The following is a 23,298-nucleotide window of genomic DNA, read 5'->3' on the forward strand; positions in this document are numbered from 1 at the left end:
ACCGTGCTTGGAGTGGCAGCAATGTAACGCCTAGTTAGGCAACAGATGCGATGCCCAGAAATGTATGCAAAGGTCGACTCGGCAGCCGCCGCCACCACCAGGGCAACAAAAGGGATGCTGCTGCACCCATTTGGATACGCAGCTCTAGATTAGCTAAAGGGTGCCATTGTCATATATAGATCGCCAGATACGAGTATGTAGGGCAGGGCATGGGGGATTAGCCCGGGTAGCCCGGGAACGCAATTGGATAATGAAAATAAAATTAGTTTTGGTCACGTGCTTAGGGAAATATGAAATGATTATTTATGAAATGAGAATTGTGCAATGAAGAGCGTTCGGGGAAAATATGAATTAAATTATCATTTCTAATTGGAATAGAAAAACAACAACAACAAAAAACAGCCATTCAGCCGTAAACCAGAAGCCATTTCAATTAACTTTGCTGCCAATTGGCAATACCGTGGATGCCAGTTGAGTGAGTGAAAGCCTGCGGCCGGAGGCGCCACATTTTTAATTAATCCAGAGCGGTGTGATGCGTGCCCCTTACTTTGAGCTCCAGCAACGGCCAGCACCTGTCACTTTTTAGCAAATCCATTGGCTGCATTTCTGATGGACACTTGGCATCTGTTTCTGACCAGGCCCACAACGAGGCAGAACCAGAGGCAGAACCAGAGGCAGAGGCAGGGGCAGCAGCAACAAGGCAAACGTCAAAGAATTTCTGCATTTGCCAGGCTTTGGCTTTTTGCTCGCTCATCACAATTTTTGATTGCACAATTTAATTTCATTTTCCGAATCCAATTTTTTGCCCATCCACTGTTTGCAGAGAGGGTAAAGGCATAAAAAGTGAGTGTCGTGTCGGCTCAAAATGATTGTATTATTTTTATTTACATTTATGCAAACTACATTGATGTTTAAATATATTTTTGTAGTTTTGTTTGCTCCTCCCCAGTTGATTGACGTTTGCCGCGGCTGTGCGGGACGGAACGTTGCAGCGGAGCGAAGGGTTGAAGCTTCCCTAATTAGAGAACTAAACTCGCTATTTGCATTGCTGATAGGTTGGTTGAGGTAGGTTCGAATGCCATTCAAATGACATCACTAGAGTCTAAAGCAACACCATCACATCTCTTCGCCGGGCAAGCAATTGAAAAGAGCAGCGAGTGGCGAACTCTGGCAGCCAACATTTGAGCATAAATATCTACATATGTATCTGGTACGAGTGCCAGTACACGCATATGCCAGCAGGTCAGCCGCACAGTTCAATTAAGGCTTATTAAGTGTGCTCAAGAAGCAGGAGCGCAGCGGCGGTTAAAGCGGGGCCCAAACATACACGAAAATGTGTGCCTAAAAATGGATTTATTTGGCATCATAATTCCACCAATAAATGGACCGACAAACGTACGTATAATTCATTGTATTCTTAGCCGTAATACAGCCCTCTTCAACCCACCTGCCCTTATCTATTTCCAAGCCCCAATCGGCCTCACTCCACTCCTGCCCGAGCTACATGATGTTCTGGCGACAAGAAATCTGAAAATTGAGCAGCACCAAGGGCCGCCGCCGCAGTCTCTCTCTCCACATGCGAGCGCGAGTCATGCGGCACAGTCGGGGTCGAAGCTTTGCGTGTGGACAGATTTCTGTATAAATAAAATATGCATAAATATAAATATAAATATAATTGATTGAGTGCAGTGCAGAGTGCAGCCACAAGAAAAGAGCATGAAAAACTATTGCATAATGATTAAATTACGATGGAAACATAATTAAATCACAGACAAATGGCCGACATCCATCCATGAGAGAGTTAATCAACTTCAGACGAAGGAACCTGCCATGGGTGAGTGAAGTGCATAAAGATATCGATCAAATGGAATGACAACTGATTGACTAATTGGCTGACTGACAGATTGACTGACTGACTGATTGAGTGCAGCAAAAAGTGCAATTCCCAGTTCAAGCAACCCCCAGATCTGGAGTTGAGGTTAAATGTTTGCCTGGCTACCTACTATTTTAATGCACTGTCTGACGTCGTAAAGTTTAAACAGTTCCCCGTACTACAAATCGCTTGCACAATCGAAGAGGTACTGGCTGTAAAGTTACTCCATAAATCGTCATTATACGATCTAATTGTGTTGTTGTGGGGGGTCCACATGTTCATGAGTGCCTTTGATAATTGCAATGGAAATCTTGTCAATAATTAATGAGAACAGTTCTCAAAGTCGAGCAAATCATGGAAAAGTTTTGTTTACGTTTTGCAAAAGCAACGGTGATATCTGACTAGGGGGCGGTGCAAACTCGTTTCAGGCTGTATTGACGTAAACAATCAATGGGGTTGCTTGCTTGCATTTCATTCTGGATCAATCGATCCATTTAATTCTGTAATTTCTCTCAAATCAATTTATTGGGAACGCCCCAAAAGTAGGCAACACTTATGGCCTGCCATTAACAGCGTCTCATTATGTAGCTAACATTGCCATGTTAAAGCATAACACGCCGAGGGCAAAGCCACTGTTAATATTTCTGTGTGTAAACTTTTCAAAATATATTCAAATTAATTGAAATTTATTTACGTACATACATCAAAACGCCAATGGAAAATTTTCAATAATAAGTTTTAACAACTGCCCACAAATTAAGCCATCAAAACAGCCTCTGCGGGTAATTATTTCCATTTCAACGCCTTTAACACCAAAGACGAAAAGTTTTCATTTCATTTTCTTGGCCTAAAGCAAACGATTTGTTTGCCTGGCATTAGCAACGATTGCGCAGAACCCTACAGGGCTTCTGCTGTCCTTCAAGCGGTGATTGAAAGAAATACAAGCATATAAAGTTGGGAAATAATCGTACTCGTACTCGTTGGCCCAACTCCTCGAGAAGAAGGCAAGGGGCAGTGGAAGGGGGCTGGCTTCTAGGCCAGTCGTCTGTGAATTATGACCCTTGGAGCTGGTCTGGCCAGGTGTTTTGTAAGCGCCCCCCAGCATGAGTTGTGAGTTATTGAATTAATGGATAATGTAAAGTATTTCTGCACTTCGCGCCATACCATCATTTTGGCAATAATTTCGTTTTGAAGTTACGAGGGAACAGCACGAGGAACGCTGGCTAGGTCATGCTTCATGGGTCTGGCCCGTGCTGAGGTGCTGTCTGATTTCCGATTTGCTTGGCAATGAGACGCCGTTTGATCTCGTCGATCTGTACAGCTGGATGATGATGGTTGGGGGAGAGAGCTAACCTAGAGATTTGACATCGACGACACTCGAGACCTGTTTTACGTTCAGGTGAATCAACTCTCAATGTGAAGGATGATGTGCTCTGTGCTCTGTGCCGTGCCGCGTTGTGGTTTTGCTCGTTCTGGTCACACCCTTTTGAGGTTCCATGTCATCGACACACAATACGCAACAAAATCAGCATCTCGGGTTCAGAGTTTAAACAATTTCAGCGGCTGGGCGAGACACTGCATCAAGGCTTACATTTAGTTCCTGTTCAAGCCAAGTGTTGGCCAAACAAATCTAAACTCAGTTACGACTGTGAGAAAAATAACAATGGAAAAGGGCTTGGCGCAGGTTCTAGGGATTCACAGATTGACAATATTGCTAATATTGATTGATTGAATGCAGATGATTGCTGTGCAAATATTATTGTATACCTTTTGTAATTAAGTTGTTGAAGTGCCCACAGTTTGAATTTATTGAAAGTTCTCTCTTTGCAGTTCCCACAGATCAAACATTTCTACGCAAACATATTTAGTTTCCCCTCAAACTGTTCACTTTGGTTTACCTTTGGCAAATGTACGTGTTGCAAAATCTATTGAGTATCAATCTTTTAATTCTCACTGTCCAAAGATATCACCCAATACAAATTTCTACACTCAACATTTCACACTTTGGGTTCACACATCCCCTCTCCTTCGCTTTGGGTTTGAAGATCAAGTACCAAACATGATCATGCACTTGAGATAATCATCTCCGAGTAGTTATATCGAACGTGCCGTTAACTAATCACCCATTTAAACTCTGACTCCGTCTCGGACTTGAACTTGTGGTGCGTTACCTGAAGTCATTCAAAATGCCCAAAATCCCCAACACTGCGGCTGCCATTCAAGTGGAGCGGCGCTAGTTTGTGTGTGCGGTGGCAGTTTGAATACTTTTAATGTTCAGTGTGGCCTTTTCCGCAAAATGCTGGCAATTATAATTATAAACAATATAAATTAAAATTTTTGTTTGCCCCGAAACGGCCGCAACTTGTCCGAAAACATGTGCCGTCTGGTCTGGTGTGGTCTGTCGCGGACTGTACAATTTCACAATTGCAATTAAGTCGTTCTTGTCAACTGCAACCTTCATTGGAGCATGGATGAAGCTTTGGCTTATTAGATTAAGGCCTTTTGGCCATATTCATAAGTGCAGCGACATCCTTGGCTCGGCCACAATCGACACAATAACTGTGTCAGCCATTAACTGCGGCAAATTGCAGCGGCTAGTCTCGAGAGGAGAGTTTGCTCAGCACTCGAAGTGAACTCCCAGCCACTGCATTGAACCTTTTGCATTGAACGTGCCTCTTCCTCCCAGTGGAGATCAGTTTCCTTTCCGGCTAATTGTCAGCATTGGCGGCAACTGCCACAAAAGACGCACTTCCGCTTTGCCACTTTCCGGGCCACTCAATGGTCATGCTGTTTAATGTGCTGAAATCTTAAGTAAGCAAGAGGTGTCATCAATCACCAGCGGAGCTGTGTCTCTGAAGTTGAAGCTTCTCCCAGAGCATATCATTACAGTAAGTACTTGTGCATTGTACATTGTAAGGCCCAAAGATCGTTTCGTTTGCAGTTTCAAGAGGCATTCCGCATGCTAATTACCCGCCACTGCATATTTGTTATTGCTGTTTTTTGCATAGGAAAGTTATGATCTAAAACAGAGTTCACTTCTGGTCTGGGTGGCTGCTGGATTTAAAATTAAATTTATTGTCAAGTTCTTGGCCATAAAACGAGTCAGTCATCTGCATACAGGTTCTCCAGGTTAGAGATCCATAGCTGCCAGTGCAGTGCGTAGTTCTACAAATAGTTTATAACCGTTTGGAACGATTGCTGCAATCGAGCAAAGCCAGTCAGGCCTCTGATCTGGACGGTTAAGTGGAAACTATAAAAACAATTGCGCTCGCTGTCCGCACAATTTTCCACTGCCCTTGAGGGAGAGGAGAGGAGCGGGGCACTGTAGTTTTAGTGGCTTGGAAGTTTTCACAAGTGAGTGCCCTTCAAGCCATATGATTTGGGGTTAATTTCGGTGCAATTGATAATCCATTTTTGCTCTTTAACAGCCAGCCAGCCTTGGGGACTTGGGGCCTTGCTACGCATCCACATCCTGGGTAAGCGGGAATCTTTTTCCACTCCGTCGCCTCGCATGCTGCTCAGAAAAACCCCAAAAAATGTCGGAAATACTAAGGAAGCTATAAAAGGCCGACAAGTTTATATATTACCAGAGAACCCAAGCGGCAGACAGACAAACAGACGGACAAGAAACAACAACGCAAATCGTGTGGTGCTGCTGACTCAGCAGAAACTCCAACAAAAAGTTCCCCCCCTCTGCAGGCTGTTTACACGCAAGGAAAACTCACCACAGACCGAAAATCCACCTCAGAGGGTGCGAGAACTGCGACGCCGCAGCGACTTCAGTTGCGGACGCGTCTCTCTCGCTCTCTCTCTCTCTCGCTCTCAGGCAATTGCCAAATTTTTGTTGAATCTAAACTAGCAGCGAGGATTGCAGCAGGCACACACATACACTCACCGATGCACAGCCACAGGCGCAGAGGCGCAGAGGCGCAGCTACACTAATACAATTCAGAGCTCGGCTTAAGCGCTGCCTCGTACTTAGTCGGCGTCGCCGATCGCTGCCGACTTGCTGCCGATTTGCTGCTGTTGCCGCCGCTGCTGCTATACGACGTCGCCGCTATAAGTCTTGGGGTTTTGAACAAAAACGTCTTGCCCAGACGACGGTCCATTCATGCGAGTTTTTCATTCCGACGCGTCAACTCTAAAACGACACATGCTCGGGAGCGTGCGCGATCGTCATAAGCCACTCAGTCCACACCTCGCCCCGCAGGGCCACTAAACCAGACTCCCCAAAAAGTGCAGGATAATATGTGTGACTAAGCCAAAGTTTCGTTTAACACACACAAATTACAACAATTGGCTTTAAATCAATTCGTGAAGTGAGTGAATATGCGGCTGATTTGATTAGTGGAAAACACCATCCAAATACGAACTCCAATTAGACTTCCTCAACCTTTCCCAACTTTGGATTAGCTGTGCAGTCGCCAAGAATTCTCAAAAGTAAGTGCCAGACGACGTGGGCGTTTGAGTGATTATTTTCCATGTTCCCCGTGCAATGTGGGCGTGGGTGTAATGCGAATTAATTAATTAATAAATAAATATCAATTATATTGTCTATTGGTAATTATTAATTGCTGCCTAAGGGCTTCCCCAAATAGATTAGCGTAAAATAATAGTAATTTAATACGTGATTTATTTATTAAATAATTTGTTTGGTCCGTTTTTGTTTTTGCAATTCATTTATGTTTACATTCAATTTGCAATGCAAAAATGCTGCTGGTTTTTGTTTTTCAATCAAATATTTGCTTATCAATCGAAACCACGCCGTGCCCTTAAATAAACCCAGTCTCGACGAGTGCCCAAGTGCCCGAGAGCCGTTCAATGTGCATTGTATATTGTTGCAATGTTTTTAATGGGATTACAAATTGAATTAATTGGATCAAAAAAGTAACAAAATAAAATAAAAGTATCAATAGACTGGTCTTATCAGTCCGCTGCAGCGCCCTGAGATGAGGGAGATCCCTCCCTTAGAGTTCGACCTTTGGCCAAAGGTTTTGGCTTAGAAAAACCCTTCGCCAAATGAGTGGCTGTGGAAATCCCTAAGCCAAAATCTTCTCTTGACTTGATTTGGTTTTATTTAAAAATAGTTTCTTGGGTTTTGCTGGGTTGTTTTTCGGAGTCTGCAATTAAGTTGAAACATTTTGCAAGCTATGCAAAATCGCGTCAATGTGGTTTATGAGTGGTCATTCCTCAGCTTTGGGTTTTGTGTTTTGGTTTTAGTTTGGTCTCTTGGCCAAATGCATATGCGGAGTCTGTTGATCAGTGTTATTTTTGTTCGGAATGTGTTTTTCGGTGGGATTTCGCAAGTATGCAGCCGCAGACACGTACCAAAGACCACATAACGTTGCCATTTCCCCAGCTCTGATCAGGTTTTGACCCACTTGAAGGTAGAGTTCAGGTCAATGTTAAGGTGAAATTCAAACAGAAACAAAAACCCATAAACAGAAACTAAAACTAAAACAGAAACCGAAACCGAAAGGTGCCCGAGTGGATTTCCGTTTGCTGAGCAATTTTTGCATTTCGGTGGTACTCAATTAGAGCCACACGAATGTGGATCTTTGTTGTGTGTCTGCTAAATATGACAATTGATTATTGACCAAAGACTATGGACTCTTAACCGAATCTTGCGAAATAGTTTATGACCTCAGTTGAATCCCTCGAAAGGAAAGGAAAAGCACATTCTGCTGAAATGAAATTGTGTGCAAATTCTGCCTTGAGATGTGTTTATTTTCTAGGGAAAATAAGATGCGAATGAGTTGGCTTATTTCGCATGTAATCTTCTATCTAATCTTGCATTACAACACACATTAAGCTTCGTTCCCCTTTTGCCATGGTAACTCTCTGCAATCACGCCACCTTCTCGTTTAACACCAATCAGTTTCACTTTCAAGCGAACCGCAGACACCAATTTTAGTGAAATTTCCAACGCTGTCTACACCTTAAGTCACTTAGCCACAGACAGCCAGGCATCCCAGAGCTGCAATCTGCCATCCATCCGCCCACCAATTGGCTGGGCCTGGACACAGAAGTTGTCTTAATTAACCGCAACAGCCTCATGGCCCAGAGGGGAATACAGAAATAGCTCTTTAAGAGCAATAGACGTCGCACAAAAGGCAACAGAGTGATCGCTTTGTTTGTGTGTGGAGTTTTTGCTGTAATTTTTATTGCGTTACTTTTGGTGTTTTCTTAACCGTTAAATTGAAATATTGACACAAGCTTTTTTGGCGTGAATCATTTGAGTTTGAGCGGTAAATGGTGGATGGTGGATGGTGGATAGTGGATAGAGCCCTGAGGCAGGGCACACTTGCTAATGTCCCGAACAAACAATCCACCATCCAGCCATGTACCCATGAAGGTGTCTCGGAGTTACGTTTACATAATGAGCGAGGCATGCTCTTTAATAATAAATCGATTGGAGCCACGCTGATAAGGCCGTAAAATTGGCAAATTGCCGTTTGCCGGCTTTAAGGGGAGAGAGAGAGAAAAAGATCCATCAATTGGCGAGCCCCAGCAGCCGGAGGGTAGACAACCGAAACCAACTCCAAGTCACTTCAATCGAAGTCTCGCGAGTGACTTAGGTCAGGATTGATGTTGCCGGCAAGCACACACACACACACACACACACACACACACACACACACACCTCAACCGATACACACAGATATTCGTGTTGTCGTACGACCTTGCCAGCCTCATTTCTCTGACAACCAGATCAGACCCTTCTCAACTGGCGCATACACGCGAAATGAGCCAAATTGATTCATGGCATTCATGGTGAAGTGAGTGCCTGCCCCGAAAAAGGGTTTACGAGTGGCTGGGGAGAGTGGCAAATTCTCGGGCGTAATTGGAGCATTTCGCGAATGCGAAAATGGTTCATAAACTATGCCCCAAAACTGAATTTATTTATATTTATATATATATACAGAGACTGACAGACAGGCAGAGAAAGAGAGATAGTGAGAGTATATAAATTACAAAATTCAACGCAGCTGCTGCTGCTACTAACTCTGGCGCATTGGAAAATGTTTGCCAATAATTTTGTAGTTGATGGAGCAGCCGGCCACGCTTCAGCGATTGTACACGGCTCAAGTCTGGGGGCTGGGAGAGACACTGAGACTGAGACTGAGACTGCGACTGCGACTACGACTGAGACTCTATGACGTTACCAACATTGTTGTTACAAATTTGTTGTTGACTTAAACTCCACTTGAGCGCGTGTCAAATGCTCGGGGGCGCATTAATCAAGCACAGGAGAAGATAGCTTCATTAGAGAGCGAGATTTGAGTAGCTTCATCTCAGAGTGAGTACATCTGCCCTTAAGTAATGCACATTCTGAACCCCCAAACAGAAGTCAAGTTCGTTGCCCAAGTCTTTTGTCTTGAGGCTTTGCTCGCAAATTGCATCACTTTCTGTTGTTGTTTTCCATTTCTTTAGACAACAACAATTATAACATGAATGTTAATGTTGAATTACTTAATGCCATTTAAATTGTTTACATCGTTGTAGCTGGCTGCTATGCCTGTAGCTGTTTTTGTAGCATTTAGAGACCGATTTGTTGCGCTTGGCCTGCCTGGCTGACAGAGCCACCTACTGCATACCTGCCATACATATATCAACATGTTTATACGAGTATCTATCCATCTATCTCCACTGCTTTCAATGCGTCTGAGCCTTAATTGAGCTGAACCAAACGCTGGCACAAGAGGAGCAAGCGAGGAGCGCCTCTGAAGGAAAGTGTGGCGGCGCCGCCAAGCGTGGCAAAGAGCGGAAAACTTCCACTCTGGGCAGTGCCGAATGAATGCCCTACAATTAGAGTTAAATGAGAGGAATTGCTGCTTCTGGCTGCTTCGATTGGGAACTTCCGTAAAGCTGCTGGGTAAATCTCAATGTCAACCTGCCGAAAGATGAACGAACTTTTCGAATATGAAATCGAAGTCTTCCCCACCCCCCTCCCCCCGCACACAAAAAGGGTTTCAATAATTGCATACAATTTGCCAATCAACGCGTTCCCAACGATGCCAATTATGAAATGCCAAGCCCATGTCCATGCCCTCTGTGGGCGCAACTCTTTTGGCCATGGCTTATGAAGCCATTCAAGTGCCACGTCCCTTTCCTCACGCTCCCATGTAATCAGAGCCAACCCGAAAAAGGGAAGCGTTGCAGCTGATGATGCTAAAAAATTGATATTTTATTTATATGTAAAACATTTAAAGCCCCCAAAAAAAATGATAAAGCTTTGCGAGTGCCGAAAATTAAGCGAAAAATTTATTAAAAATGCATAAAAAGCGAGACGAAAGCACACACTCAAAACTGGATATAAGTTGGCACAGCTGAGGACAGCTGCAGCACAGGAGTTGGGGGCAGGCAGCTGGAGAGCAGAGCCTGGTGCATTATAAATGCGAGAAAGAGAAAAGTGGCGCGTGACCTTCGCACTACTGCGAAAAAAAAAAAACCACTTCAATGTCCAGCCAGCCAGTCAGCCACCAACACAAAATGCAACCTGAAACTGAAGTTGTGTGAAATTGTAAAAAGCGGCAGCAACAGCCACTGGCAGCCAAAACAAACAAGTGCAGAGGCTGCAAGGCAGTCGGAAAGACATAAGGAAAAACGAAGACGAAGATGGAGATGAAGAGAGAGAGAGATGTATGAAGCTGCTACTGTTTGGCCAGAAGAGCAAGAGACAACAGCCCGAGGGGAGTGAGCAGCGAACTCGAAAGACACTTGAGAATGGAGCTGAAGAGCATCATCTATTTAAGCAGAGTCCAAATGAATACATCAATGAAAACTGTTTCCAACACACAGTCCAAAACCCATTCAAGATAATAACCATCAATAATAGGTGAACCAACAGATCCAATCATTCAATTAAAGTGCAATATAAAAGTTGTTTGTCATCTCGGCATCTCACTGTCACGCTATGAATTTCACACACAGCCAAAAAAAAGCTGCCCAATGAACGCCAATCTATTGTGGACCAATCTTTGCACCAATCGAAAGCTTAAGCGGGGTTTTTCCCAAGCGAATATCCTCCACACATACCACTTCATGGCATTAATACCCTTTCGAAGGCACCATAAAAGGCGCAGCTCTTGACTCATACTGGAACCTGCCACTAGTGCCACAGGCGCCGCAGGTGCAAGCGGGAGAGGCGACTCTGAGGCAAATGCCAACGAACGCCGCAGCCAGACAAAGTGGCTGAAATCTGGTGGCTCAGTGGTTCAGTGGCTCAGTGGCTTAGTGGCTTAGTGGCCTGCTGGCCAGGCAACCTACTTCTGTCTCTGCTGCAACTGCAATCGAAAGTGAGACAGAGACCTGGAGCTGGAACTGTAGCTGAAATCGGGTTGGATATCGTCGTCAGCTGTTAGAAAGCTTCGGACAGTGCGGACAGCGGACAGCGGAGAAGCGTGTGGCATGTGGCATGTGGCAATTGCAACACACATCCAGTTGCCTGGCCACATATAGACACAGCTCTGGATGTGTGTGGTTATAAAACTTTATTTAGGTCAATCAAATTTCGCATTCGGCATTTTGAAATTTCTTTACGCAAATGCCAGCCAGTGCTATTTTTTAATGATTTCTAACTGGGAGCCAGAGCCAGAGCCTGTGCCTGTGCCTGTCTCAGTTGGTGTCTCATTTGTATTACATAATGTGCCAAAGAAGCCAGCGACCAGGCCACAGCCACAGACACAGACTTCCCAGCCGTCGCTGTCCAGGTGACCAAGCCGTGGCCAATAAGCACAAAAATCGTAAAAACGTGTTTCACTTTTATTTTTTGTTTGTTCGCTGTGCCGTTTTGTTCCCCCACTTTGCTGTTGTTTTTTCTTTTTCTACTGCAACTTCTTAATGGATTGGCGCTGGTCGTTGGCCCGCTGATGAGGCGTAAATTGTGAGAAAACTGTCTGCGTATGTGTGTGTGTGTGTTGAGTGTGTGAGTAGCTGATTGGTGAGGGGGTGTGGCCACTCAGATAATAACTAAATCAAAGAGGAACTTCCGATTCGAAAGAAGTCATTAGCGAGAGGAGAATGAACCCCTGTGGAGGACGCTTTTAATTCCTGTTTGCCAGTCCTTTCTCTTTCCCAACGTATCCTTGAGGATTGCTTCCTTGATGCAACACAAATCTTGGCAAATTAAATGCGGCCTTAATTATTTTATGCTCATTAAGCGACAACCAACCAACCAACCAACCAACATATTTGCTCTGCCAAAATGCCACAAATTAAGGCAGAAAACGGAGTGGAGTGGAGTGGAGTGGAGTCGAGTCTCGTCTCGCTTCTCGTCTCAAGTGAGTCTGCAGGCGGCAATTAAAAAATATATATACCAAATATATCAACTAAAACAAAGACAACAACAAATGTAAATGTCATTAATTTAGTTTAAATATTTTTGTGTATATATTTTGGTTTATTTTTTTTTTACGTTTTTTACATAATTCAGAAATCGCTCAAATGTGACAGCAGCGAGCAAAAATGTTTTTCGGTTATGTCAAAAGTCATTTAAATATAATTTGGCCCCAGCTGAGATGGGGCTTTAAGTGGAAATCTTTCTGTCTGAAGCGAAATGAACCCAAAACGAATGAAAGTCCAGTCCAAGCATAAGTCCAGCTGCTGGCAAAGTTCGTCGCCTCAGTCATTTGAATTTCTGTTTTTTATCCGGTCTGATGTGAGTCCCCTCCGCCTAATGGAAATTTCTCTGCCAGATAACCTTGAGAATTTTGCTCTATTAAATGCATACAAATACACACATTCCGATAGATAGATATGTCTGGATTGTCTCGGAGATCAGAGACCTGTCGTCGATTTTCACGATATTGCCCAGCCACACAATCGACTGATGACCGTTTAATAAGTTTATTTCCATTGAGTAGCTGCACTTACAATTAGCATATAAAAAGATTTCCTGAGGCACACGGGGAGGCACGTAGCCAGTGACAAATGTACGAGTGTTTACCTCTATCAGATGGCGTATTAATCGGAGCCTCAGGCTAATAAAAATATATTTATTGTTGCAAATGAATGGCACGAAGTGTTGTGGTTTCTGCAGTGCCGGAGCTGCTTGCCGAAATCTCTGGGAGGGAGAGTATGCCAAGGCTTGGTTGGTTCTACGACCTAGAACCAAAAATCTGCGCACTTAGCAGGCTCAGCCACAGACACTGACCCCAGGAAGCACTTGTACGACACGGTTAGACCAATTAAAAAATAATTACTCCTCATAAGTACATGCGATATGTTGTAGTTCCCCTCCACATATATGTAGATACTTCCATCTATCGCATTGAACTCGTAATCCCCCTTTAACCAGTTTTATTTCCATCCGTTTTTTATGACATTGCATTGCTTCTCTCTCTAACTCTCTCTCTCTCTTTCTCTTTCTATACCCAGATAGACTTGAATTATGGGCCTGGAAAAACATTATCTGAGATATGGACGCACTGCTAGAGATCATTTACTTGACTGGGCCACATGTGGGCGTCGTCAACAACAACAGCAGCAGCAGCAGCAGCAGCAGCAGCAACAGTCTCAGTTGCAACAGCCACAACATCAACAACAACAACAACAACCACTGCAACAACAGTCACAGCCATCCCAGGGATCATCCACTGCCACGGGGAGGCGGTCACGCCCTCATGTAACACACAGAGGAACGCCCCTCTCCATGCTGATATCTCATGGAGTTAAAATTAGTAATAGTAAGTACAGCCAAACCAATTGAAATTTAAACAATTTGCAGGTATTTTTAACAGAGAAAAGGCCAAGGCTTGGGGACCTTCTCCCAGCATGTAGGAAATTTTCTTTTCCTGTTAAATCTTGAGCTGCCAGAAAGTTAGCTTCAACTCTCCATGGGATTCAGAATTTAAAAAGCTCCCACAATTATCAGAAATATTTCGCATACATTTCCTTTGAAGGAAAATCACCTTGTTGACAAAGTCTCCCCCCAGCACCAGTCAGCGATAAAAAGGAATGAAGGAAAAATGTTATTAAAAGCTCAATTAACTAACTAAAAGTCAATATCAACTGCCAAATTCGGTGAGTGGCTTGTCTACTTGGCCAACAAACAAAAAACTAAAGCCCCCCAACCAGTTGTCGTTCGAACTTATAAAAGATAAATAAATAGATAGCTTAAAAAATACTGCAATGCAGTGTACAATATGTACACAAACTGGTCATCCGAGAACTGCAGCCGAAAAATGGAAAACAAGTCTTTGGCTAACAGAAAAAGCAACCAAAAGCAACCAAAATATAAAGGCAATCAACCTGGGAGGCAGACTTGGAAAACTTTGAAAAGTTGAAAACAAAATACAAAAAAATATTCGCAGCTCAGCTACTAACTAACCAACAGATGTAAATCAAGGAAACACACAGACACGAGTGCGCACACATACAGAGACAGGCGTTCTTTGCAATGGCCGACATTGCGTATACGCCGCAGAGCCACACAGGCCACACTTAGACGCGAGGCGAAGGCAGCCAAGTGTGCAAACAGGCAGCGAACCAAGTAACCAGGGCCAAGAACATTTGTCAAGAGAGACTCTCAGCGATACTCTTGGCTCTCTGAACTTGGCTTAGGCTGCTTTTCTCTTAGTTTTTTCGTACAGGTTTTTTGGGTTTGAATTTCGGTTTCACTTTGGTTTTGATTCGATTTCAATTTGGATGCCGTTCTGTTGCTTGTATAGAATTATATATTTTCAGAGCATTTTGCACTTGACAGTCGTTGGCCAGTCCACAACTGGCTTTACGGCCATGTTTGCTGTGCGCCAATGCCTTGGTATTGGCTTTGGCACTTCGCTTCGATGCCATGGCATCCTCTGCTCTGCTCTCCGCTTAGCTGGCAATTATTGGGCTTAAGTGCCGCTGTGATACGTGATGATCGGATAAGGATTAGGGTACTCACAATATGACTTTGAAACCACTTTTTAATTAGGGCCACTTAACATGATTGAGAGAAGACTCTTAACGCGGCTGAGTCACCTGTTCTTCCGCCTTCAACATCCCTCTTTTGTGTGCTCTTTACAAATAGCTTTCCTGCCACTATGCTTGGGCAATTCTAATGCAATGAACGGCGAATATTGCCAACGGCGGCAAACAGAAGTGAGGCAAAGGCGAAAATAAAAACTGGCAATTGAAAAATCTATGGCTAATGCCTGACCAATGCAGCGGCGGCAGCAACAGCAGCAAATAGCAGCAACATTAACCAGTAGTCGGAGTCGACTTCGTAGTAGTATCAGCTGCCAAATACTCGTACTAACACAGACACTAATACACAAAGCAAATATGAAAATGTTGCCAAATCAATAGACAAGACCTCAAGTGCCCAAAGATATAGTGAGAGCAACAGAGGGAGAGAGGGAGAGAGGGAGAGCCGCAAAACTGAAAAACTGAAGCTGCAAAACGGTGAATGAGTGGAGAGTGTGAGTGTGTCTGGGTGCCCGTATGAGTACTCGCACTCGTACTCGCATTCAAGAGGCCAACGATAGCGACAGTGAGTGGACATGGACATGGCTGGCTGCGGAATCGAGTGGACGAGGACCGATGTGGACCCCACTTCGGGGAGATTGAGCATAAATTAACACATGGCTGCATGTTTCAGGCCTCTGTTTTTGGCCAATTCTATCTCTTCCACAGAGGGGAGGGTGTAGAGCCGAATGTTGGCCCTGCTCAAACAGAAAACGGGGCCCGCCAGTGGCTGCCTCAAGTGCTGTGCCGCCTCAAGAAGAAGAAGTTCCCAACTGCATTTGCCCGCCGCGCCACTTTGGGATCTTTAGCAATAGCAGTTCGGCTGCATGTCTGTGTGTGTGTATTTGCGTGTGTGTGTGTTTGTGTGTGTTTGTGCTTTGCGATTATATAACCAGATGCTGGCATTAAGGCCTTGCTTAGATCGTGCTTCAGCTTTTGGCTACTCTGTGATGGAATTCGTTAGATGTTGACACACAGAAGTGAACCAAACAAGAAGTCAACGAAATGCGAAACTTTTCAGCAACTTTTGTTGGCTCTGAGATTGAATCAGAGTTTAGAGAACATTATTCCACATTCCACACAGTCAACACAGTCAGCAGAACTTCCTGCATTAAAAGACCCGCTCCCACAATCTCAATCTGTAGCCTGAAAACATTTCCATTGTTCACTTTCCATTATGGGTTTCTCCCCAAGATTTCCTTTACTTTACAGCCTTTCATCTCCAGGCAAAAACTTTCCTATAAAGCTAACCTTCGGCTGGCGCTTCTTTTATTGTGGAGCCTTCTTCTTGGGGTCCCTATCCAGAGCAAAAATCAGTTGTAAACGCTTTAATTAAGGGCCGAAACGCGATAACTTAAATGCAAAACTGCCGCGAAGGCACGTCCCGGGTGGGTCAACCGGTTTTTTGGCTCTCGGTTTATCTTTCGTGGTATATGCCCATTGCCCTTTGTTTCCGCTCTACGTTTTTCAGCTAATTGGTTAGGGGATCGCATCCACCCAGCCCAGTCCACTATCCAGATCGAGTGGAGAGATGTGGTATGTGAACACGTGATGCAAATTGTAGTGCGTACAAGGAAGTGAATTCGGAGCGTAAGGAACGGCAATTATTTGCTTAAACAAAAGTGATTACATGCCTATAAAGCCATATAAAACAAAGATGAGGGGCAGCCAGATCTGATCTGGTATTCACATTACCGCTGCCTGCCCCCAAAAGGCGGCACGTTCTGAAACGAAATCTCCACTCACTCGATTGTCTGAGGTATCGCGAGGCGTTGCAACTGTTTAGCTGGGGGTCTGTATCTATTGTCGCATCCATTGTCCGGCGAGACAACAGTTCCGCCTGCTATTAGATACAAAAAACTCTATTGAATTGGTTTTGCTTTTGTGGCGGTTTCTGTTGGCCAAGAGCCGCGCAGCAGCTGCAGCAGCTCCATGGCCTGTAATTGTAAGCGTTAATTTTAACAGGCGATTGGCAAATGTGCGCCTATTCTTTTGCTATTTTTTCCCCCCCGCTTTGTGTTTTTGATCTTTGCCACACTGCTAGAAATAGAAGCTAATCTTCAGCAAACACTCGTAATATCAACACTCTAGACAGAGCTTATAATCCCCCACTAAACGGCTTCAAAGTCTACGCGATTCCATTCCACTTACATTTTGTTTTGCTTTTTTTGTTTTTGCTGTTCTTTCTGCTGTGATTGTTGTTGTTTGTGCGTGGTCTAGAAGCTCGGAAATATGAATATCGCGTGCTCAGCTGTAATTTGAAAGAGAAACGAATATATGACACCAGAGATGTTGGTGCTGATGGCAGCAGAGGCGTGCTTAAAAGGGGAAAGAATTCTATACATAGCCCAGCAGCTTATTTCACTTTCATCTGCTGTTATTCCACTCCCACACCTTCACCAAGCCCCTCTCTACCTGCGCTGCTGCTGTGAGTGCGACCCTCCCTGTTGCTGCTGTTGTAACTGTTTAAGTGCAAGCAAACGAACAAGAAAAGCGAAAGAGAAAACAAAAACAAAAACACATGAAGCAGGTAGACGAGAAGCTTTGGCTATTGCTACTGTGTGGGGATATCCACTCCACTCGACAAGCACAGCGCTCGTCAGAGATCAGCATAATTGTCAACCGTGAGGCAGGCGCTGACGTATCAATTGTGTGCCAAATGTTTAGTGACCATATCGCTGCCAGTCCCCCCTCTGCCTCACCGCTTACATAGCAATCGTAAAGTAAAGTTCGATTGCAGTAACATCTAGCTACAATTATCGATAGCTAAAACAGCTAACGGCTGGCGCAACGAGAGCGAGCGAAGGAGAGTCAGAGAGACATGAATGGGAGCTCTTTCTGTTGGCAGGGTCTTCCCTTGACCTTGAGCCCCCGGACTTGCAGCTGTAAATGTTATGTGCGTCGTTTTATGACAATTTTTTGTGGTTTTTGTTGCTGTTACACGTATCGTGGTTTTGTTGGGGGTCTTTTGTTTTTGCGTAACTTTCTCTTGAACAGAGCGTCAGCGCTGCTCAGGGTCAGTGGAACACCAAAAAGAAGCAGCTTGAACTTTGCCTGGCAAAACAAAATAAATGCACAAAATAAAACCAAAAACAGAAAAATACATGTTGTATGTTTGTATGTATATTTAATATATGTATAATCCGACGGTATTTTGACAGCAATTATCGCGCCCATTTTCAATGTGAGTTTAATGAATTTCAAGCTGATTTATGACACTTGCAATCTGCGATGTCTGTCTGTCTGCCTCTGCCGCTATCTGCACATCTCTCTCCCAGTTCTTCTTCTTCTTCTTTCTCTCTCGCTCCCTCTCTCACTGACTTCTATTTTTTGTCGGACATTATCGAAACCCGCTGACGGCGTTGAACTGCAGTGCAGTTCAAGCAACGCAACGAAACAAGATAAAGGAAAGGGAAAGGCAAAGGGAACGAGCCAACAAATTGCATTTCATAAAAAATGAAAATGAATTATATGTTAAATTGATATTTATGTTTTTCCCCAAAAATGCTTCACCTTGCACTTTTGTTGTCGCCTGCATCGGTGCTCGGGCTATAGTCGAAAACAGTTTTTCTCGATCAGCTTGGCGATCGGTTGGTTCGGTTCGTTGACTGTTTTGGGCCGCTCCGATGCCGCGCCGGAGAACGAACCCGTACCAGTACCCGAACCCGTTGGCATTGTACGCCCATCATCATAGCAGTCATCATAATCGTCATCATTAGCATCGGCTGTGTTCGTCAACGGATTCGATATGCGACTGGCCACGCCCACCGCTACAAAATGCCAACAAGGTGATGGAAGGAAGCTCCAAGTGGCAAAACCAAATTCAACCCGGGGGCTAAGTGCATAGGCCAATTAGCAATGCATTGCCATTGCATATTTTTGCGTCCCAGCGAGAGATGAGCCGAAAAACAGATTCAATTTCAATTAGTGATAAGAGAGGATCGTAAATTACACCCCGCCCCGCGCAGCTGTCATCAGGAATGTGCCCTGGCCAGGCGATAAGTCGGCCAAGAGCATGACAGACAAGAGACGAGTCTGTTGACCGTTGTAAATTGCGTGTGACATCCGTTAAACTGATCCATGAAATTCCCATCAAAATTATATATATATTTCAAGTGAAACATGATGACAGGGCCAGGCATGGGGAAATGCCTATAAATAAACAAAAACAGAATGAAATTGCGATATACTTATTCATATTTAAATCTTGCTTCTTTCAGATAGACTAGCTGTGATAATACTTGGTATAATTACCTTAATCTTAGGCATACTATTAACCTCCATACCCTGGTTGGACTATTTCATACTAAAGGTAAGTCTTCCTTAGAAGAACCTTCCAACAGATATAACATTAGAAACCTTATTTTTATGTAGAACCTAAGGCTGTGGAATGATACATTGAGCTATCATTATTGGCAGAGACCTGGAGTCATACGACTGACCAAAGTCTACATCTACAATGTGACCAATCCGGATGGTTTCCTCAGCGGCGAGAAGCCAAAGCTCCAAGAGGTTGGTCCTTTTGTCTACAGGTGAGCAACAGCAACAGCAACAGCAGCAGCAGCAGCAGCTGCTATAACTTATAAACTATAAATCTTTGCAATTGAATTTGCTATTCGTTACGCCTTTTGGGCTTTCGGCATATGTACATGCCTCGTAGTTACACATATTTTCATGGTGGCTTTGGCAAAGTGCTCGATTGGTCATGGTTTGCTGGGAAGTGAAGTTGATGCCTTAATGACTGTAATTAGAATAGCTAAAAGTGGCTAAAAAGTAATGCAATACTCCTACGGTTGGGCAATTAGCTGAAAAACAAAAACATTATTATTAGTTTAGATTCTAGAAAGAACGATTAAAAGTTGCAATAAACCCAAAAAGAACATCTAGACGGAGTCTTAACTCCACTCTCAGCTTACAACTCTCCAAAATCAATCAATTTATCCATGATCGGATAACTTAAACGTATCAGCTTCAACTCCATAACGATAGGCAAACAATTGAATAGAGATCTTATCTAATTTTAACACCCAATCGTGTCCGATCACGCGCCATGAACCACCCTGCAATTAGTTGGCCAATTAAACCATGAGCCCACAACTAAGTGTAGGCCTGGGGGCTAGCTCGCGAGATATGCCATGCCGTTTCCGCTGAATGGAGGATTACAACATCTAGATCGCGTAGTGAAAATGTAATGCAATATATAATCATAAGTTGTGAACGTGAACCCGTTTAAATGAAGGATAACCTGGGCAGGGGCAGTCCGAGCAGTGCGCAAGTGATCAATCATCGCGTTGTCCACAGTTTAAAGATTAATCTGTTTGACAAGCTGGAGATGGACCTGTGACTGGAACTGCGGGACCACGACTGGGCGGGCACAATGAAATGACAAACGGTAGCTAACAAAAAAAGATGCCTCCGAAGTGCCTGTCATTCGTTGTTACCTTTTTTGTTACCTTTTTTTATGTTTGCTTCGTTTTTTTTCGCTTCGTTTCGACGTCTTTTTCTCGGACTTGAACGAAGCTGAACTTGACATTCAATTGCTTGGCCCTGACTTTGGACCACTAAGCATGGGCACGGGCCCCGGCAGCACGTGACGATCGTTGGTTCGCTGATGATAATAATTGTTTTTGTTTTGCCATTACAGGGAGGACATGGAGAAGGTGAATGTAAAGTTTCACGAGAATAACCACACAGTGTCATATCAGCATAAGAAGATACTGCAATTTGTTCCTGAACTGAGTATTGATAAGAACACGCCCATAGTCACGCCCAACATACCATTGCTGGTAAGTGCAAAGAGCTCTCCTTCCCTTCTCTATCTCTAACCTGAATCTCTCTGATAAACAGACCCTGACCAGCCTCAGTCCTAAGCTGGGCTACCTGCTGTCCAAAACCATTTCTGTGGTCATCACAGCAGCCAACTTCAAGCCGTTTATCAACGTGACTGCAGATCAGTTGGTGTTTGGCTACGATGATGCGCTGGTGAGTCTCGCCCATCGATTCTATCCGAAACACATGCGGCCCATGGAGCGGATGGGACTCCTGCTGGGGCGCAACGGCACCCTCACCGAGGTGTCCACCATCAAGACGGGCTACGAGGGCATGGATCAGTTCGGCTACATCGACTCCCTCAACGGCATGGACCATTTGCCGCACTGGAACGAGGAGCCCTGCACGAGTGTGGCCGGTTCCGAGGGTTCCTTCTTTCCGCCGCGAGACATCACCAAGTCGGAGATGGTCTACATCTACGACAAGGACCTGTGCCGCATTATTCCCCTCAAATATGACCATACGCTCGAGAAGGATGGCATTGCCGCAGATCTTTTTCGACTGCCCAACAACTCGTACGGCGATTCGGCGCACAATCCCGACAACAGATGTTTCGACTCGAACGAGTACGAGCCGGTGCGTGGTCTACAAAACATTAGCCCCTGCCAGTACGGTGCGCCTGTCTACATATCCAATCCGCACTTTTACGACGCTCATCCCGATCTGCTGGACTCGGTGGAGGGTCTAGAACCCAAGCGCGAGAAGCATGAAACCTACTTCAAAATACAACCGGTAAGTGGATGATTCTCTTCTGATGTTCCTCTACTGATGTTCTTCCTCTAATGTCGCCCCAGAAACTTGGAGTACCGCTGGAGGGCAAGGTGCGTATCCAACTCAATCTGAAGGTGACGCGTGCCAAGGACGTCTATCCAGTGCGTGATTTTCGTGACTTTGTGTTTCCGGTCATGTGGCTGGAAGAGGTAAGAGACCATCGTTACACTTCCATAATGACAACATTCCTTATCCATTATCTCTCTCTCTCTCTCTCTCCGTTGCTTAGGGCATCTCTGAGCTGACGCCTGCCATCAAGCGCTGGATCTATCTGGCCACCGTCATAGCCCCCTATGCCGTGCCCTTTGGCTCTTATCTGATGATTGTGGGCGGCGCCTGTGCTATAATCTTCAGCTTTGTGCGCGCCTACCAGAACTTTGTGTTTGCCCGCGATCCCACGCTGGAGATACTCGAGATGGGACGCCGCTCGCTGCGGCGTGGCAGCAGCTTCATAGCCCATCAGCAGCACAGACTGTTGCTGCACCATCGTGACAGCTACTCGCTGCTGCGGCACGGACCCATGGCCGCCTGCATGGGCGACAATGACAGGGAGGACGCACAGCCCATCATTGACGGGAGCCTCGAGAGCAGCGGGACGACAGTCAGCCAGGACAGTCAGTCATAGTTGGAGAAAGAGATTTCGATAGTGATATAAGAAGATTGTGTGTCCGTGTCTGTGTGTGCATCTGTGATTGTAGTGTGTGTCTGTGTCTTAGTCCTACTCCTAGTTCTAGTTTCGTTCTGGCCAAAATTGTGGCATATACTTGAAGTTCTTGCCACTGGATACACGCATAGTCCACAATCCATGACTCACGTCTTCACATTCTACTCATTCGTTCATCCTGTAGATGGAGAATTCTGTGAGTGTTCATTTTCGTTCCCGAGAAAAATGCTACAAATAATTCACTAGTCAAAAGTGTACAATGTGAAAAATGCGAGCGCTCATTTCTAGTTTTGTTAGCCGTAAAACTACCTTTTAGTCATAGCAATTAACTATTTTATGTATGTGTTAAATAATGTTTAGGCTGAGGACGTACGAAATTATAAATAATATTATGAATTTTTGTAAACTGAACTAAAGGAAAACTTTTGTTAGCCTCAGCAAGAATAAGTCTTCAACTCTTAAGCCCTTCAAGGAGCTCTGCACATAAATCTACTGCCAAAACATAAATCTCCTTGTTAACAACAGATTCTCCTGCTCCTCCAGCCTGAGGCATTTCCAGAAATCCTCCAGATCCTCCAGATCTTATAAATCAAAGCAAAATAAAGGAGAGAGCGCTGTAAAAAGTGCACTGCCAAAATGGACGATGGAAACTGCCCTCACTCAACTGCCTCTGTTGATTGACGCACTTTTGACGTTTCCACACTTCCACACTGCGCAGCAGTTTACTCTACACACCCACACACAGCCACACGGGTCGTATGAGCAATAAATTAAACACAAGTTCTCGGAGAAAGGGAAGGCCTTTTGGGTGGCTGGCCAAGCTGCAGTGCGCCTTTGTTTTGGAATAAAAAACAGGCAGAAGAAATATGATGTTCTGCAATGTTGCTGGAAAAGTCAAGAAAAGCATAAAAGAAAAAGGAAAGAAAAAAGGAAAACGAAAAGCATATCAAGAAAATAAAATTTCATGGCAGGCAGGAGGCAAACGGCAAACGGCAATTGGAAAGCGGAAAGCGGAAAGCGGAAAAGCGGCACGCGATTGCGGCATGTGGCAGCTATAAGAAAAGCGTTTTCATTTCATTTGGCAAAAATGTTTATACAAAACCAATTTTACAATTTTCGATTCAATTTCTGTTGCTGACATTTCACTTAAACGAAAACCTTAAAGGCGCAATTCATTTCCCTCCCCGTCTTCCCGTCTCCACATCTCTCC

General features: G+C 44.5%; 1 protein-coding gene across 5 annotated transcripts in view; it reads left to right on the top strand.

The window, feature by feature from the left end:
* LOC117587045 (lysosome membrane protein 2) overlaps window positions 1–22,479 on the top strand; it is a 28,411-nt gene extending 5,932 nt beyond the window's left edge. Inside the window, exons 1-9 of one of the 5 annotated variants that reach the window (XM_034277477.1) lie at window positions 5,088–5,227; window positions 5,302–6,313; window positions 13,257–13,560; window positions 19,045–19,136; window positions 19,199–19,356; window positions 20,469–20,610; window positions 20,672–21,385; window positions 21,448–21,573; window positions 21,654–22,479. In XM_034277477.1, coding sequence (XP_034133368.1) covers window positions 13,266–13,560; window positions 19,045–19,136; window positions 19,199–19,356; window positions 20,469–20,610; window positions 20,672–21,385; window positions 21,448–21,573; window positions 21,654–22,049 — 1,923 coding nt within the window. In that variant the 5' untranslated portion in view covers window positions 5,088–5,227; window positions 5,302–6,313; window positions 13,257–13,265 and the 3' untranslated portion in view covers window positions 22,050–22,479. Of the gene's footprint in view, window positions 1–1,651; window positions 1,835–5,087; window positions 5,228–5,301; window positions 6,314–13,252; window positions 13,561–18,437; window positions 18,613–19,044; window positions 19,137–19,198; window positions 19,357–20,468; window positions 20,611–20,671; window positions 21,386–21,447; window positions 21,574–21,653 lie in introns of those variants that run through there. The other 4 variants (XM_034277476.1, XM_034277478.1, XM_034277479.1 and 1 more) reach the window with 4 other exon arrangements.
* The last annotated feature ends 819 nt before the right edge of the window (window positions 22,480–23,298 follow it).

The sequence above is a fragment of the Drosophila guanche genome, unplaced genomic scaffold (genome assembly GCF_900245975.1).
Source record: "Drosophila guanche unplaced genomic scaffold, DGUA_6, whole genome shotgun sequence".
NCBI classification, from domain to species: Eukaryota; Metazoa; Arthropoda; class Insecta; order Diptera; family Drosophilidae; genus Drosophila; species Drosophila guanche.